Source organism: Haliotis cracherodii, unplaced genomic scaffold (assembly GCF_022045235.1).
Source record: "Haliotis cracherodii isolate W230 unplaced genomic scaffold, xgHalCrac1.p SCAF_35, whole genome shotgun sequence".
In the NCBI taxonomy this organism is placed as follows: domain Eukaryota; kingdom Metazoa; phylum Mollusca; class Gastropoda; order Lepetellida; family Haliotidae; genus Haliotis; species Haliotis cracherodii.
The window spans coordinates 1,410,200-1,427,582 of record NW_027266292.1 but is presented as its reverse complement, the minus strand read 5'-3'; the positions used below and the strand labels follow the sequence as shown (position 1 = coordinate 1,427,582).

At 41.9% G+C, this 17,383-nt stretch overlaps 1 protein-coding gene across 3 annotated transcripts in view; it reads left to right on the top strand.

Annotated features, from left to right (window-relative positions):
- Positions 1-1,832: 1,832 nt before the first annotated feature.
- Positions 1,833-17,383, top strand: part of LOC139477735 (E3 ubiquitin-protein ligase MIB2-like) — a 32,755-nt gene continuing 17,204 nt past the window's right edge. Inside the window, exons 1-5 of one of the 3 annotated variants that reach the window (XM_071260133.1) lie at positions 1,833-1,873; positions 5,940-6,178; positions 14,740-14,911; positions 15,437-15,543; positions 16,958-17,155. In XM_071260133.1, the coding sequence (XP_071116234.1) occupies positions 5,977-6,178; positions 14,740-14,911; positions 15,437-15,543; positions 16,958-17,155 (679 nt within the window). In that variant the 5' untranslated portion in view covers positions 1,833-1,873; positions 5,940-5,976. Of the gene's footprint in view, positions 1,878-1,975; positions 2,066-5,939; positions 6,179-14,739; positions 14,912-15,436; positions 15,544-16,957; positions 17,156-17,383 lie in introns of those variants that run through there. The other 2 variants (XM_071260134.1, XM_071260135.1) reach the window with 2 other exon arrangements.

Below are 17,383 nucleotides of genomic sequence, written 5' to 3'. Positions count from 1 at the left end.
ATAATACCACTGTATTTTTGAAAATACAGGCCACATCAACATGAGACAACAACCTTGCTCCCCTGCCATCCTTTTCTGATTGTCTGGTTTAATAGCAATGTGTTATGGACCAACATCTCTATCTATTTAAGAAATCAACGATGAGTGTGAGTTGTTTATGGTCCATTAAAATACTGCAGGGAGAATAAACCATGATTGATTTAATGAACGATCAATGATGAGTCGTTAATTTCTTATATGAGATGACAATTTTATGTACAGACCCTTTAAGGATGATGACAAAATGTACAAGCTTTAAATAATTATGCATAATTTAATAATGATGACTCCCTCAATAGAATCTGACATCTGCAATGTTGGTCACGTCCATTTTATGCACTTTGGTATTTCCCGAATATTTTCACAATCCTCACATCGATTACCTGTACCTTTTCACCCCAAACTGATTGTCATTATTCTCCCGCGTTTGGAATGCGATCGTTCAACCATTGTGTTTATCTGCATTGTCCAGCTACACCTATGGGGAACAACTCGCTAGACATTCACCTCCGAAAAATCAACTTGCGAGCGCATGTTCGAATCTCCAGAAATGATGTCATGACAGAACAATGTTTGTTATTGCCTTGCTATCTTATATATGGCATTGGCATGATTGTGTTGTCAACCACTGGAAGTTTCATCAGCCGTCATTTCAGCTTGTTTGTTGTTTCCATTTTACTACTCTTGCTCAAAAGTTGTTACAACATTCAAGGACTTTGCAAGGCTTTCCTAATGTGTTCTGGTATTTCAAATTTGACCATCATTGACTGTGCATGCAGTTCCCTATTTTGACTTCTACGATATGATCCAGTGTTTCTTTTCAGGTGAACACTTGACTTGCCTTTGCATGTGTTTGTGATGGGAGCCTCCAGTTGGGAAGGATAGCTCACGTTTTGTCAAACACCTGGTATCATCACTACAGTGATTCATGCACTTTTGCTTATGAAATAGTTGGAATCATACAATTGACTATACTTTAGGCAGACATTTCGTATGATTATGGAGATGGTTTAGTAGCTTTTATTTACCATGTCTTCAGCAAACATGCCAGTTTTATCACATTGGCTTGTTGAAAATTGAGTCTGGGTCAGATATAATAATTAAATGGTTGACATTATGAGCATCCTTAAGTCATGGGGCCTGCCCCCCCCCCCCCCCATCTTACCACAAACATAGGTTTCTGGGGACCATATTCTTACCTGGAATCCCAAAGTGTTGAATCTCATATAGTTGATAGGGAATTTAGGTGCAAACGTAAGACAAGACGCCATAACTAGTAACTATAACTGTAACTAACTAGCCCTTAAATGTACTTTAAAAGATATTGCCAAAAGACGTTAAACGATGATACTTGTTGTTTCCCTGTCTGGCACTCGGCATTAAGGGGATTAAAAACAAGGACTGGTCGGCTCCAATCTCATTAAAATAAGATCTTAGTTCTCGCTGCCGCTAAACAAAGTCTTTGTTTAGCGGCAGCGAGAACCTAGATCTGATTTTAATGAGATTGGGTCGGCTCGGAGTTTGTATACTGCGTCTTAGTGGGGTATTCATGTTAAACTGGGGCATGGTATCTCAGTGGGCAAGCACAATGATACCGGCATCAGTTTAGTACAAGCACTAACGCGCGCGCGCACACACACACACACACACACACACACACACAGACACACATTCATGCACGTCGCTACATTGTGCAATATTATTGAACGTGACGTTAAACCCAATTTCACAACCTCAAAATAGTAAAACGAAAGTTGTGGGGAAAACCCACCTGTCTTGAATAACCCTGACAAGGGCAGTTACACTTCCTTGTGTGGACATATTTCGCAGCGAGGTGAGTACGTATTACCATTAATCAAGTGATCACAGATTGACAAATTACATGTGATGTCGAAACAAGAACAATTGGCACGTGTTTGTATCGTCTCAGTGATCTGAAGAACGAATACAAAAAGGGTTTGGAAAGCCTCATCTTTGTGCGACGCTACACTGAAATCGGAACCCGACAAAACGACGGTGATCTCGTGTATGTTGTGAAGGGCAAGATTTATCATTGTCGTTGAACTAAACTGACTGCAATGCCAGTGTGACGCATAATAAGTACGATATCTTACCTTTGTCCTAAAAATAGAGCTCTGTCGACGTGGTCGTATCTATTGTTCTGCAAACCAAAGAGTGAAATGTTATGATCAATAGTGTTGAGGTAATATTAAGTAATTGGGTGGGCCAATATGTTTACATATTGCGTATCATTTTATGTTTCATACCTCGTTATAACGCTATTTAGGGGAGCAATATTCCCTTTAATGTTGTCAATTGTCGTTATTCACATTTCAGCTGAATAACATATTTTGTGACGCATTTGTCCGCTGTGTCAAGGGAATAACGCCTGGGGGAATGAAGGACAACACCCCTACACTGTTTGGGAATGAAAACACAACAAATACACGATGAGCGGAAAACCTGTTCCTACAAACAAAATATATATATGTTGACAAATATAGTGGAAGACATTAAACATGTTAAATCCAACGAAGGGACAATTTCAGGCAAAGTGTGTTAGATTGTCACAATGATACTGCTATCAGTATAATTAGTTTCATATGATATGTGGCAAAATAACACTCAACAATAATTCCACATTTGATAAGAGTGCTATATACTGTGATACTGTTCCAATCCTATCTTCTCTCGGACAGTTTTGCTCTCTGTGCTATTTAGTATTTACCAGTATATTAATTTTAGATAAAATTACAGTTTTTGAATAACTAGTGGTATCTCGGTTTGATGTAAGGCCTTGTATCCGTTCACTGCTGGTCGTTTGATGGACCGGACATACATTCTGTCATGATGTATGTAACCACTGTTTCAAAAAGCAGGAAGCTGGGTTGTTACAGTTAAATTACATCTATTTATTATATCTATTTAAAAAAATATATATTAACTTAGTTTCAAGATATATCACGTCGGACCCCGCATCGCATCCCCTGCCCGGAATGAACAAAGAAATATATTTAATTGGTATTTTAAAAGCTTTTTAAATTAAGACAGAATACGTGAATTTAAGTCCCTTTTCTCTTCCAATGTGATGTTATGGTACAGATGCTACTACCGTTATCCGACCGCCTCCGTGGTCTAGAGGTAGAGCGTCCGCCCGGAGTGCGGAAGGTCCGGGGTTCGATCCCCGGCCGCGTCATACCAAAAGACGTTAAAAGATGGTACTTGTTGTTACCCAGTCTGGCGCTCGGCATTAAGGGGCTAAAACAAGGACTGGTCGGCTCGGAGTCAGAATACTGTGTCTGAGTGGGGTATTCATGTTAAACTGCGGCATGGTATCTCAGTGGGCTAGCACTATAAATCGGCATCAGTCCGGTCTAGTACAAGCAGCCACACACACACACGTGCATGCACATCGCTATATAAGTGTAATAATCTTGGACGCGACGTTAAACCCCATTTCACCTCACCTCACTACCGTTATCAAGCATGTTTGTTTTGGTTGTTTAACGCCACACTCCGTAATATGCTGCTGTCTGCATTATGTCGTCACTTGTATTGTATTATACATATTGACGGAGTATTTCAGTTTATTTTCATGCATAGCTATACAGATAAATATTTCCGACTAGAATTATAGGAATAATTCTAACTCTAACAATTTATCTAAAGGAATATATTCAACTTAAGAGAGTGCCGATCAAAAAAGGAAAACTGTTTGAACACAGTCGTGTGTGGTTTTTATCATAAACTTCTTAGGAATGCCATATTGTATTACACACCGCTCACCCAGTGAGCAGCTGTAAACGTGTCAAAGTACCCCTTGGTAGAGAGCCAACCCGGCTATAATACATATAAATGCCCCTGTAGACCAGGTTACACTCTCATTCGAAGTTACTAGTGTCCCTATTGAATGCTATACTGTACAAGAAACACGCTCTTGTCGGTGAGACCCGTGAAGATTCCTGGGTAGAATAGGTCTTCAGCAACCCATGCTTGCCGTAAAAGGCGACTATGCTTGTCGTAAAAGGCGACTAACGGAATCGGGTGGTCAGGCTCGCTGACTTGGTTGATGCATGTCATCGTATTCCAATTGCGTGGATCGATGCTCATCGGATATCAATCAGTGGATTGTCTGGTCCAGACTCTATTATTTACAGACCACCGTCATGTAGCTAGAATATTGCGGCGTTAAACAACAAACCAATCTTGTCGGTGGGGTTTAACAACAGATCGATCGTTGTGACCAGTCAAGCGAGTTCGTGGCAGGGGGTATACATTGTGTCCTTATGGGGAGTTTAAGCCGGCTGGCCTTTCTCTACAGCGTCATTGTGTTAGCGCGCCTCGGAGGAAAACCCATGGTGCCACAGATCGTAGACGTCTACCACTTTTACTGGGCACCGGTCCCTTCAACGACTAAGAGAGACAACCACGCCCCTTGGTAGTAAGACATCCACTCCCCTTGGTAGTAAGACATCCACGCCCCTTGGTAGTAAGACATCCACGCCCCTTGGTAGTAAGACATCCACGCCTCTTGGTTGTAAGACATCCACGCCCCTTGGTTGTAAGACATCCACGCCTCTTGGTAGTAAGACATCCACGCCCCTTGGTTGTAAGACATTCACGCCCCTTGGTGTTGAGACAGCCACGCCCCTTTGTAGTAAGACATCCGCGCCCCCTGGTTGTAAGACATCCACGCCCCTTGGTGTTGAGACATCCGCGCCCCCTGGTTGTAAGACATCCACGCCCCTTGGTTGTAAGACATCCTGCTTCTTGGCGGTAAGACATCCACGCCCCTTGGTAGTAAGACACCCACGCCCCTTGGTTGTAAGACATCCTGCTTCATGGCGGTAAGACACCCACGCCCCTTGGTAGTAAGACATCCACGCCTCTTGGTAGTAAGACATCCATGCCCCTTGGTAGTAAGACATCCACGCCCCTTGGTTGTAAGACATCCTGCTTCTTGCCGTAAGACATCCACGCCCCTTGGTTATAAGACATCCTGCTTCTTGGCGGTAAGACATCCACGCCCCTTGGTTGTAAGACATCCTGCTTCTTGGCCGTAAGACATCCACGCCCCTTGGTTGTAAGACATCCACGCCCCCTGGTTGTAAGACATCCTGCCTCTTGGCGGTAAGACATCCACGCCCCTTGGTAGTAAGACATCCACGCCCCTTGGTAGTACGACATCCACGCCTCTTGGTAGTAAGACATCCACGTCCCTTGGTAGTAAGACATCCACGCCCCTTGGTAGTACGACATCCACGCCCCTTGGTAGTAAGACATCCACGCCTCTTGGTAGTAAGACATCCACGCCTCTTGGTAGTAAGACATCCACGCCTCTTGGTAGTAAGACATCCACGCCCCTTTGTAGTAAGACATCCACGCCTCTTGGTAGTAAGACATCCACGCCTCTTGGTAGTAAGACATCCACGCCCCTTGGTAGTAAGACATCCACGCCTCTTGGTGGTAAGACATCCATGCCTCTTGGTAGTAAGACATCCACGCCCCTTGGTGTTGAGACAGCCATGCCCCTTGGTAGTAAGACATCCATGTCCCTTGGTAGTAAGACATCCACGCCCCTTGGTAGTAAGACATCCACGCCCCTTGGTAGTAAGACATCCTGCCTCTTTGTGGTAAGGCAGCAATGCCGGTTTCCCCCTTCTAACAATAACATGGCCAGATCGGTATTCATGTTATTGTGAAAAGAGAGTGTAGCATTTATTGTCAGACACTGTTACAACTTTACTTGTCTCGATTAAGGTCATATCGAGGGCTGAAATAAATTCAATGTTTTGGACTGCTGATATGTTATGATATTGGGGCTTTGAAGAAATATTAGTGAAGGGTTCTGCCTCCATTTTGGGAAGGACAAACAACTCTAGTTATTTGTATGATTGCAGAATATTCCTTCTGACCTTGACCCACTGACCTAAGAATATGTCAGTAGGCCTCCGCGTCTTGCGAGGCCCTGATTGGTCGAGTGAAGACCGTGATGGAGGTGAAGGTCACGTGGGCACGGTGGCCAGCGTGGGCGGCGAGGGCACGTGCGAGGTTCTCTGGGACAGCGGCGACAGATGCATGTGTCGAATAGGAAAGTTCGGCAAACACGACCTCAGGATTTTCGATAACGCTACAATTGGTAAGATTACGTGTTGGCAGCCTTGTTGATTATCCAATGTATTATCTCACTTATGATAGGGGCGTTGGGATAGCCTGCTGTTTAAAGTGTTCGTTGGTCTCGTCGAAAACATGGGTTCGTTTTCCCACATGGGTACAATGTGGGAAGCCCGTTTCTGGTGTCTCCTCCGTCGTATTGCTTGAATATTGCTAAAAGCTGTGTAAAACCGCATTCACTCACTTATGATAAGACCGCCTCCGTGGTCTAGTGGTAGAGCATCCACCCGGAGAGCGGAAGGTACGGGGTTCGATCCCCGGCCGCGTCATACCAAAAGACGTTAAAAGATGGTACTTGTTGTTACCCTGTCTGGCGCTCGGCATTAAGGGGCTAAAACAAAGACTGGTCAGCTCGGAGTCAGTATACTGTGTCTGAGTGGGGTATTCATGTTAAACTGCGGCATGGTATCTCAGTGGGCTAGCACTATAAATCGGCATCAGTCCGGACTAGTACAAGCAGCCACACACACACACACACACGTGCATGCACGTCGCTATGTAAGTGCAATAATCTTGGACGTGACGTTAAACCCCATTTCACCTCACCTCACTTATGATAAATACCCTTTCGCTACAATAACTTCGTTTTAAAAGTGACAGGACCGTCTTCGTCCTTCTCAACAGTAACTTCCAGTAGAATTGCCCCAACTTATGAGTCCATTAGATAGGACGGTTATATGTTAGTGAGTGTGGTTTTACGCCGCGTTGGGCCATCTTCCCGAGGCAAGAGAGTTAACTGACTTTAAAAGTCCAGTTTCCATCCTTGTCGAACTGGGCTGGAATTCCTGGACTCGTTTGTAGCGCCACCAGTGGCTGTTGCGAGTTATGTCCCTTCTCTGCCTCTCTTATGAACCAATCAGATTCCACCTCTCGTGTCACTTGCATTTGTTTCAAACAAAAGACAAGACGATCTGATCGACAATCTATATTATGATAAAACGGGAAGTGCATCAAATCATGTGAGAACCTTGATATTAAAAACTTGAACAGATTTGGAAAATATCTGTTGACAACGAGTTGGCCGTGGACATGCTTTGCAATTCCTGCAATCGACCGAACTCTGCATGACAGTTTACGAACCGGGTTTCGATATCGGTTCGCGATTTTAATTGGACTATACAGAGACTCGTTAGTCCAGCCAAAATCTAACTCCATAATACCAGCCGAGTTCGGCAAGGGTGGAAACGGGACTTTTATAGTCAGTTAACTCCCTTGCTTCGGGAAGATGCGTTGAGTCCAGCAATATACAGGCGGGGGAAACCAGAAACTGGGTCGGGGGTCTTCACACATTGTAGGACGGTTGTATGTATTTCACACACACACAAAAGAATGTATATGCCAATGTTGGCTGGTGACCTAAAATGAAACAATTCATGAAACAATATATTCTTTTTGCCTGACAGATTGTGTAATAAACGTAGGAGATATGGGAGTACAAAAGGCTCACAATTGTATGTCCTGCATCTGATTACTCAAATTTGTAGAGTGGAAATTTAAACAAGTTCTAATTTGCTCCCATGTGGCACGAGACGCTTTTAATCTATACTAGCCACATAAAGAAACTGTGCACGGAGAACATATATTCCTGGATTGAAATACAACACAGCAAGAACAAAATGATGCAGACGCTGTAGCAGCTGAATGATCGGACCATAAGAAAATGTCAACGGGACCTGAACAACATCTGTTACGATGACGTCAGAAGATCAAAATGGAGTAGGGGGTCAAACGGCAAAGTCACAAGTCAATAACGGGTATGACCACCCTGTGCGTGAATCACAGCAGTGCAACGGCGGCGCGTGGAGTCCATCAAATGGGCATGGAAGGCCTTGGGAATGGCCTGCCATATCCTCCTCAAATCCTGTGCCAAGTCACGGACTTTATCTGGAGGATGTGGAAGACGACGCAGACGGCGCTCCATTTCATCCCACACATGCTCTATTGGGGAGAGATCTGGAGAATTTGCAGGCAATGGCAGTAACATGACATTGTTATGGTGAAGAAAATCCATTGCGACCCTAGCCGTGTGAGGACGAGCGTTGTCCTGTTGAAATGTCAATCCCGGGCCATTCCGTGATGTAGATGGAACATGGATTGAGACGTTTAACAACACTCACTCACTCACTCTACATAGGATTTCCATTTCATAATGTTGTTAAAGCAAATAATGAACGAGTGAATCGGGTTTAACGCCGCCGTGCCCCTCTTACAGAAAATAAGGGTTGTTGGTGATTGAGAATTAATCACTTACACAGCAATGTCCATGTACATATAATTGAAAATGATTATGTGGATTGTGACAAGCAAACTATTTTCCTGTTGTTTCCCTAAACCTAAAATACATTTGACCACGCCTACTAGCAGAGTACTGTTTCCTGATTAGCTGATAAAAGAGTGGTCGGGTTTTGTGTTGTATTAGTGTGCTGAACAATGTCAATGATTTCGCATCGTTGTCTTCAGTATTTTATGTTGATGATTAAATCATAGTTTGTAAAATTATTATTGTCCACTTACAAATATTTAAAAACTATATTGTTTGGCATTGACACCAACAAACATGCAAAATAATATGAGGCCAATTCTAGCTATATATTAACTAAAATGCAGATGAAGCACGCTTCAGAACACCATGAGAACAGCACGAACAACATGATCACTTTTTCGTCTTCCATCGTCCCTTGAGAGGATATATAAAACCACATAATTCAAAGAAAGTTGTACCATCACCAGCAGCTGAAGGGATGGTGTAAATCCTGGGGAGCCGTGCAGGTAGCAGAAGTATTGTAAGTCCCCACGGTTCCTAGTAAGGTGGGGGGCACGGGTGGCCCAGTCGTCTAAGGCGCCGCGATTCGCTGTGCAGAGTTGCGTCCCTTGGGCAAGCCAGAAACCTATGATTGTGGGTTCGAATCCCGGTTCGCCCCGATTATGTTTCTAGGTTTGTCAGCACCATACCCGTGCTCGTGGGTTTCACCGAAGTGGTAAACGTCTGAGACCTGCATCACTTCGGGCTTTCCTCCCACATTAAGCTGACACGCCGTGATATAACTGGAATACTGTTAAAAGCGGCATAAAAACCAACTCACTCACTCACTCACTCCTAGTAAGGTGGCTTAAATTTGGTTGCTTGTGATCTATTTTCATATTGAATTGTTGATTGAAAATGTATTCTTTTAAATGTTCTCAACTAGTTTTAAAATCGAAATTGTGATACTCAAGTTATTCTACTGTCCTTCGCTGACAGTTTTTATTCCATCTAAATCGATGTATTTTGTCTCAGTTCTCGTCACGATATGGCTGAAATATTGCCGATGTGACGTTAAATTTTAACACACTCACTCGTCTTGCATCTCGTATATATCTCGCATGCGTGACATATCAGATGTTACATATCATGCAGTGTGCGAACATTGTAAACATTGTGCGATGCCATTGTTGACACAGGCCAGATAATAGCTACCCAGTGTTGAAGTGTTGGCAAGGAGCCCACGTTTACTATCATGGCTGCACTTCTGACCTTCAGAGTCGTTGTGATATATGTCACGTTGGATGTGTGAAGACATATTTTTCTTACACCTCGATAATGTGATGTCATACGTTGGTCTTATGTAATTGGGGGGCACGGGTGGTCCAGTCGGCTAAGGCGCCGCGATTCGCTGTGCAGAGTTGCGTCCCTTTGGGCACGCCAGAAACCTATGATTGTGGGTTCGAATCCCGGTTCGCCCCGATAATGGTTCTAGGTTTGTCAGTATCATACCCGTGGGTTTCACCGAAGTGGTAAACGTCTGAGACCATCACGTCGGGCTTTCCTCCCACATTCAGCTGACACGCCTAGTACCTCTGCTACAGGCCAGCGAAATGTTGGGATTGTAAATGTCCCATCTCCTTTCAACAAATTACAAACGTTTGTCATACGTTTCATTTTTGAAAAGTCTACACAATAAGACAAACATATGTCACGAAATGGTTAACTTTCTTATAGAAAACATCCTAAAACGTAAACAACTATTTCCATTTGCGTATTAATCCTTTGTTTACATTGGTTGTTCGGCTCCACGTGCTGTCATCGAAGCCCTGTGTAGATCTTTGATGTATAAAGATATCTTGTCATGCTCCTCAATGTAGTTTTAGTAAGATATCTATGTTATTAAGCTGAACAATATTGAGGCCACCGAAAAAAGCTTGCATTAGGACAGTCTGTTCTGATTTCACAATAAGCGCGTTTATTTTACAAACAACGGGAAAATCTGGTCACGTGATATGCAAATTAGCCTGTTGCAGTTGTATAAATCATGCCAAGTCGTCAATGCGCTGGAGTGTGAGTTAGGGCGTCTTTTCTTATTTTTTTGTTACACATCTCCCGCCGCCTGGAAATTTCCCCCCCGCAGAAAGAAAAGAAGTTGTTTTGTTTATTCTGAATTATCGCCGTCCATCTGTATTAAATTTTGTATGCCGATTCTTGATGAAACGTATTCATCTCATATTTTACATAAGTATATATACGGCAACTGTGCCAGTTACCACAATTAGAAATAATCACCAGTGCGTGCTTCGATACCGTCTTATTTAATGAAGATTCAAGACCTCCTGATTCATATATTCCTTGCAGAAACCTGTTATTAATAAACAGTTCTGGGATTTACGGGACATGAGTCGAATGAAGTTATTACTAAATTGTAGTCCTAATTTCGTTCAGCCGTGAAAAGCCAAAACAAACATTGAATATAAAATCCATGTTAATATTGTAGTAATATATTACACGAATGGTTTTAAACTATGAAATCGGCTTCACTAAGGAAAGAATATTTTGCAATACGTTGTTGTAAAACTTAATTAAACTAGATCAGGTCCACCTGTCGTTCTTATTTACAACATCCAAACTTATTTAACATATCTAGATCTCAACCTGTGTAGAAATTCTTTTCCCTTTTTTATTAATTTATAGTATCCAGTTCTATTTTGCCCGACAGAAGATACAAATTTGTTTCAAATTAACGGGATTTCGGAACTTTTTCGAATCAGTGTTATGTTTCATGACTTAAAATAGGTAAATGATAAGAATGTTTTTCAACTACAAAATGACTTTATGGTGATGGTTACCTTTTTTAATCTTCATGTGTTTTCCACTTTTAAATCGTTTCCACAATGTGTATAAATTTCGTTTTTTTCGGGTTCAGCTTGCTCTGAGTCTCAATAGTGGACGAGACATATTTTTGATTCGTCGAATATTTGGTATAGATCGTCAAAGCCTTGAATAGGTATTCTGCTGTAAGAAACCCTTTTTTCCCTTTTGCGGCCCACCGCCCCCCTCTGGAAAAAACATACCTGGAGGAGAGAAACACTAAAACAAGTAAAGGCGGCCTTACTGCTACTAACTGCTTGGCTTATGATTGATGAATCCTAAAATATACGTAATGTCGTCTGCATATTACTTGCGATTATAACAAAATATATTGTGACGTCAAAGTTTCGATCAACAGAGGTTATCACGCGAGTGTGTTTGGGGATGGTAAATATCCTGTATTAGGAATACATAGTGTATATTCCTTATACCGGATATTTACCAACCCCAAACACACAAGCTTGTCGTAAAAGGCGACTTACGGGATCGGGTGGTCAGGGTCGCTGACTTGGTTGATACATGTCATCGAATCCCAATTACGTGGATCGATGTTCAAGATATCAATCACTGGATTGTCTGGTCCAGACTCGATTATTTACAGACCGCCGTCATATAGCTGGAATATTGCTAAGTGTGGCGTTAAACAACAAACCAACCAACCAAGCCTTAGGTATTAGACTGTTCTTTTGGTAATGATAGCAACTATCCCTGTAGTTTCTCCAAATTCACTATGGTTCCTCGATCTCCGAATGACAAGGGCGACGCCATGTTTGTTTGTTAACACTGAAAGTAGTCCATACTTGACCTTTGATATTTGCATCTCTATCCGCAAATGACATATATATCGTTTTTATCCATTAGCTTTATCCTGCCGAGAAACCCATCCATTATATGATAAAGTGTGAGTTGTGTTTTGTGCAAACATGCTTTTGGGTAAATCGGTAACTATGATATTTATTCACTGTGCCACGTTTGTCTCAAGGCGTCAGAAGCTTAAATTTTGATATTTCAGGTAGGTCTGTTGTGTAATGTAAAATGTCGTCACATGATCCCAATAAATTGAACAATGAATCAAGATAGTAGTAGAAACAAACGTTTATATACTCGTCGTTGAAATGTCACTCTGCCAGCGGGGTCTGATGTAAAGACAGCAAGCCGTGTCGCGCTGCGCAATCAATGCAGTTTGTGATCTGAGAGATATAATCATATTTTTATATATTACTTATAAATAAGAGTAAAGTCCCTTGTATGAGCTCCATACAGTGTATTGAAGTAACTTCCCCACATCGTTTGGATTGATCCGAATTCTATAGGCAAACTCAGTCTCTTCACAGGGATAGCTCCAAGCTCCTTCCCAGCGCGTGACACCTTCGTTACACTCTCGGTATATAGAGAGCTCCGGGAACGTACTATCGCTGTGAGGAGCTTGGGATAGCTCATTCACGCACTGTGAAGGAGCTTAGAAATTGCAAGTTATCTCCCTTGCTACAAGGTCGAACGACGTCACAACTTGCGTACGGTCAAGCACGCACATTATTTAAAACTGGTTTTCCTGCGCTCCTTGCCTCACAACAAGCACTTAGGACAGGATACGAGTCTGATATTGTTTTCTGAACACAAATAATTACCTTTGATAAAGTACAGTCGCAGTTAAAAAGTGCATTTGGAACACGAAGGGGGTTTACAGAAAGGGCGTAACTCCGTTTGAAATTACCAAGAATAAAGGTTCCACTGTTCAGTGTTTTTAGCGAGACAGGACCACAGTCTACTTACCATGCTGAATTATTTCCCTTTGACCACAAACATCACCTCCATGAGTGAGTGAGTGAGTATGGTTTTACACTGCTTATTGCAATATTCCAGCAATATCACAGCGGGGGACACCAGAAATGGACTTCACACATTGTACCCATGTCGGGAATCGGGCACGTCTTCGCGTAACAAGTAAACGCTTTAACAACAAGGCTACCAGACCGCCTCTCACCCCTTGAAAGGAAAATCGATTTTATATAGCAGGCTGGAATGCATCTCTTGCAACAAGAAAGATAGTTCCGACCCAGAAATTGAAGAAAGTTCTCCATGCCAAAGAACCGGTTCAGAGAGATGGGAACCAAAAATAAGTAAGAATGCCATTATGTCGGGGAACGGTCAAGGGGAGATAATCTCATTGGCCTTTATTGATGATGTTGATGTACCGATGAGAGTGACTTCCCTTGGGGATGAATACAAGATGGTGTGGAAGAAAGAAGATCTTCTTGATTCGTCTCAAACGACACAAACGACACACATGGTTGAGATGACTTTTGTTCTCTTTCCACTTTCACTGCCAATATGAAGCTCCCGAACAACAAAGTAGATGTATTTTAGAGTCAGACTTCATGCAACCATGTGGTTAACAAAGATACAAGCATGGGCAGTACAGGGGTGTTTGTAATATCATAACCCAAACGAATTTGCAACCGTCAAATTGAACGCATATATGTTTCATTTTTTTTAATGGCCATTTTAATGCAAGGTTCTGCACTCATGTTGTTTCAAACATTGTTGCAGCATGTCCCAGTTAATCCTCACAGACTATACAATAAGTTTCAACAATATTTATGTGATCCTGTCTGAAACAGAGATTATGAAGACATACATTGTTTATATCCCAACTAAATGTGCAGGCTTCAGTAAAAGCGAATATTATATGAAGGCATGGCATTCTCAACCGCTTTCAATCCGATAGAAGAACAAGGTTTTTTTACTTGAGTAATATTGAAAAAGAGCCATGCAACATTCTGAAAATCAAGAAAACCCAGACTAGAAGATATCACCCATCCTGTAATGTTCAAAGTGAAGGTATGACGTCTACAATCACAGCTTCACTGTCCAAATATTGTTCAGAATGCTTTCCATTTTATTGGTCCATGGATGCTCCCTGAGAACACTAAAATTCCTAAAACCATTGCTTCGAATATTTATTGTTCCACTCCTTGAAGTCATGGAAGTGTTGAGCAATGGGGCTACTCTGACTCTGATGGATCGAAAATAAGATATGGCCGAGAATTGAAATATGACTAAACACTTACCTCATTTGGAGATACAGTGTCTTTATCGTCATGTGTTGGTAACAGGTCAGACAAGAAAGTCTCAAAAATATATGTTATACTAAGAAGAAAGTGTGATTGACATCTAGTCCACAACAGGGTCCATATCAACAAGTGTAAGCATAGTAATCTGAGAAATGTTGAACCTGATGACCCTTCCTCGTCCTGCAAATGCTGACACTTGAGCCATCTGCACTTGATGAGGATGAGGAGGCTGTTTGGGGTACACACATGCAGATGTTTGCCACCTGATGGTTCGTGTATGCATGTCTATCATGTATGTATTTTCGTCATCTTGTGTTGGTTGGTGTATTTCAGGAGTCCGCCACCCTGATGTCTGCTGTGACGGATGTGAGTCTCAGGGTATTGCTGGGATGCGATGGACGTGTACCAAGTGCAAGCGATGCAACCTGTGCTCATTGTGCTACGTCACTGACAAACACGACCTTGCTCACGAGTTCCTGAGATATGATACGCCCACCTCTGAAGGGTATGTTGCTTTCAATTGACCAAGGACCTACCTCTTTGATAAGTAACTGTTCACAGTGAAATGTGACAGTCAAGACAGGACCATTCAAAGGGCCAATTTGTCCACACCTATTTCTGCACCATAAGTCAAGATCCAGGTTAGAATTTGTCTTCAGCAACCCATGCTTGTTGAAAGCGCAACTAAAGCGATCAGATTTGCAGACTTTGTTAATGCTTGTCATCATATCCCAATTGTTTAGATCAATGCTCAAATCACTTGATTGTCTGGTCCAAACTGGATTATTTACAGCCCACCGTCATATAGCTGGAGTATTGCTTAGTGTGCCATTAGACAACAGACAAATTTTTTATATGCCCATAGATGTACTTAACAATATACGATCAGATTGTGAGGTTCCAGACTAACAAGGTTTTACTGTGTGTGTAAAACATGGATCATCTTCTACGGAAAGTACACTTAATAATTAATTAATTGTTAACCATATTGTCGTGGGATAATTGTTCATCAATGTCTTGCTGTGGACAGTGTGAAGGTCAAGAAGCGTTCTGCGAGTCTGAAGATCCGGGCTATGGGAATGTTCCCTGGGTCGCAGGTCAAGCGAGGTGCAGACTGGAACAGTGCCAACCTAGACGGTATGTGAATATTTATGCATAACCGTAGATACGTGGACAGCGCCATCCTAGACTGATCCCCACACTGGAAGCAAGAAAAATTTAGTCAGGAGTAGGGGTGACTATTGGTCTGGAAATCACTATTGCGATAACTATTGATATTGAAAGAAACTATTGTGATAACTATTGATATTGAAAGAAACTATTGTGATAACTATTGATATTGCAAGCAACTATTGCGATAAATTTCGATAGTTTTCAGTGTATCGTTTTAGATGGATTTTAGAGTTGAATTAAACCTTGGAACTGAAGTTTTCTTTGATGTGATAACCATAACAAATAAAAAGAAGAGTTTGAGATATGACTGATTTGTTTTTTCTTTACCCTAATAATTTAAGAAAAAGAAATTTCGACATTACCATGTGTAAATTACTACCACTCATGATCAAATGAAAAACAAATTTGAACAGCATTGCATGTATTTTATTGAAACTGTAAAACAATCGAAACTATCGATATTCCTAATTGAAATCGATACTATTGATCGGAAACTGATTTAACAATCGATTAATTGACTTTAAGTGCTTACCAATAGCGATATATCGATATTTCGATTTATCGTGACACCGCTAGTCGGGAGTATAATAGTTAATGTTACTGGTTCATAATCGGATTACATGCAGCCAAATAACCGTTTACAAGTGCTGCAAAACTGTTTTCTTCTTTGTTCTACACTGTTCTGTGTAGCACATATTAAGACAAAACCTACCAACTGTGATCATGTAGCCAATAGGGGAATGTAGCGATTATAGAGTTTCTTTGTATCAAACGCATGTTCGAACTTTAAGTTAAAAATGTTACAAGACATACTGCTCTGAATATCTGGGGCTGCTGCTATTTTGGCTGAGTACGTACAGGTTCATCACATTATTTTCTGAGTTCAGACTGTCTGTTTTAAGTGGCTAGCGCCTTCAACAGTAAGAACAATATTCAGGGTTAGAAACTAACAGTTTTTGTCCTCTAGTCCTTATGATGATAACATATAGCAAAACCCTTAAAATGGGCCAATTTCTACTAGTCATTAGGATACCTTTACCATTGGGCAGTTTGGTAAGGACTTCAGGACTAGTGCCAGTTTTTAACGCTGATATTTACTTGGCTCATTGGGCCATAACTGACAGACTAAAACAGGTTGTGTTGTATCATTACGTCATGACATAGTTATCCTGTGATGTCTAAGTTCAGTGGAATTATTGCCTTTACATTTAATTTTCTTTTATCGTAGCAAGCATCATAATTGAGATTGTATAGCGGGAAATAGAAAAAATCCTCCTCCTGCTCTACATGAACATATAACCTGCAACGCACAACATAAGTGTTGCTGTGTTAGGACCTCTGTGCTGTCTGGGTGATCATTGTGAGAGTTTGTTGACAGGTGGGCCCGGGAATGTTGGAGATATCATCACCCTCATCAACAGCGTCTCCACCCCCTCCACACGCAACATGGTCAAGGTGAAGTGGCCAAGCGGTGAAGTGAGTACCCACAGAGTGGGCTATCAAGGGAAGGTTGACCTGCAGTACACAGAGCAGAGCCCCGGGACTTATTACTACAAGGAGCACCTGCCCTATCTAGGTGGGTCATGTTACCTAGTCTGGGTGTCACGTTACACAGTCAAGGTATCACATTACACTGTCCATGTGGCTCATTAAACTGTCTATGTGTCACATTAAACTGTCGAGGTGTCATATTACACTGTCTAGGTGTCACGTTACACTGTGTAGATGTCACATTACACAGTCTTGGTGTCATAGTACACTGTCTAGGTGTCGCATTACACTGTCTAGGTGTCGCATTACACCG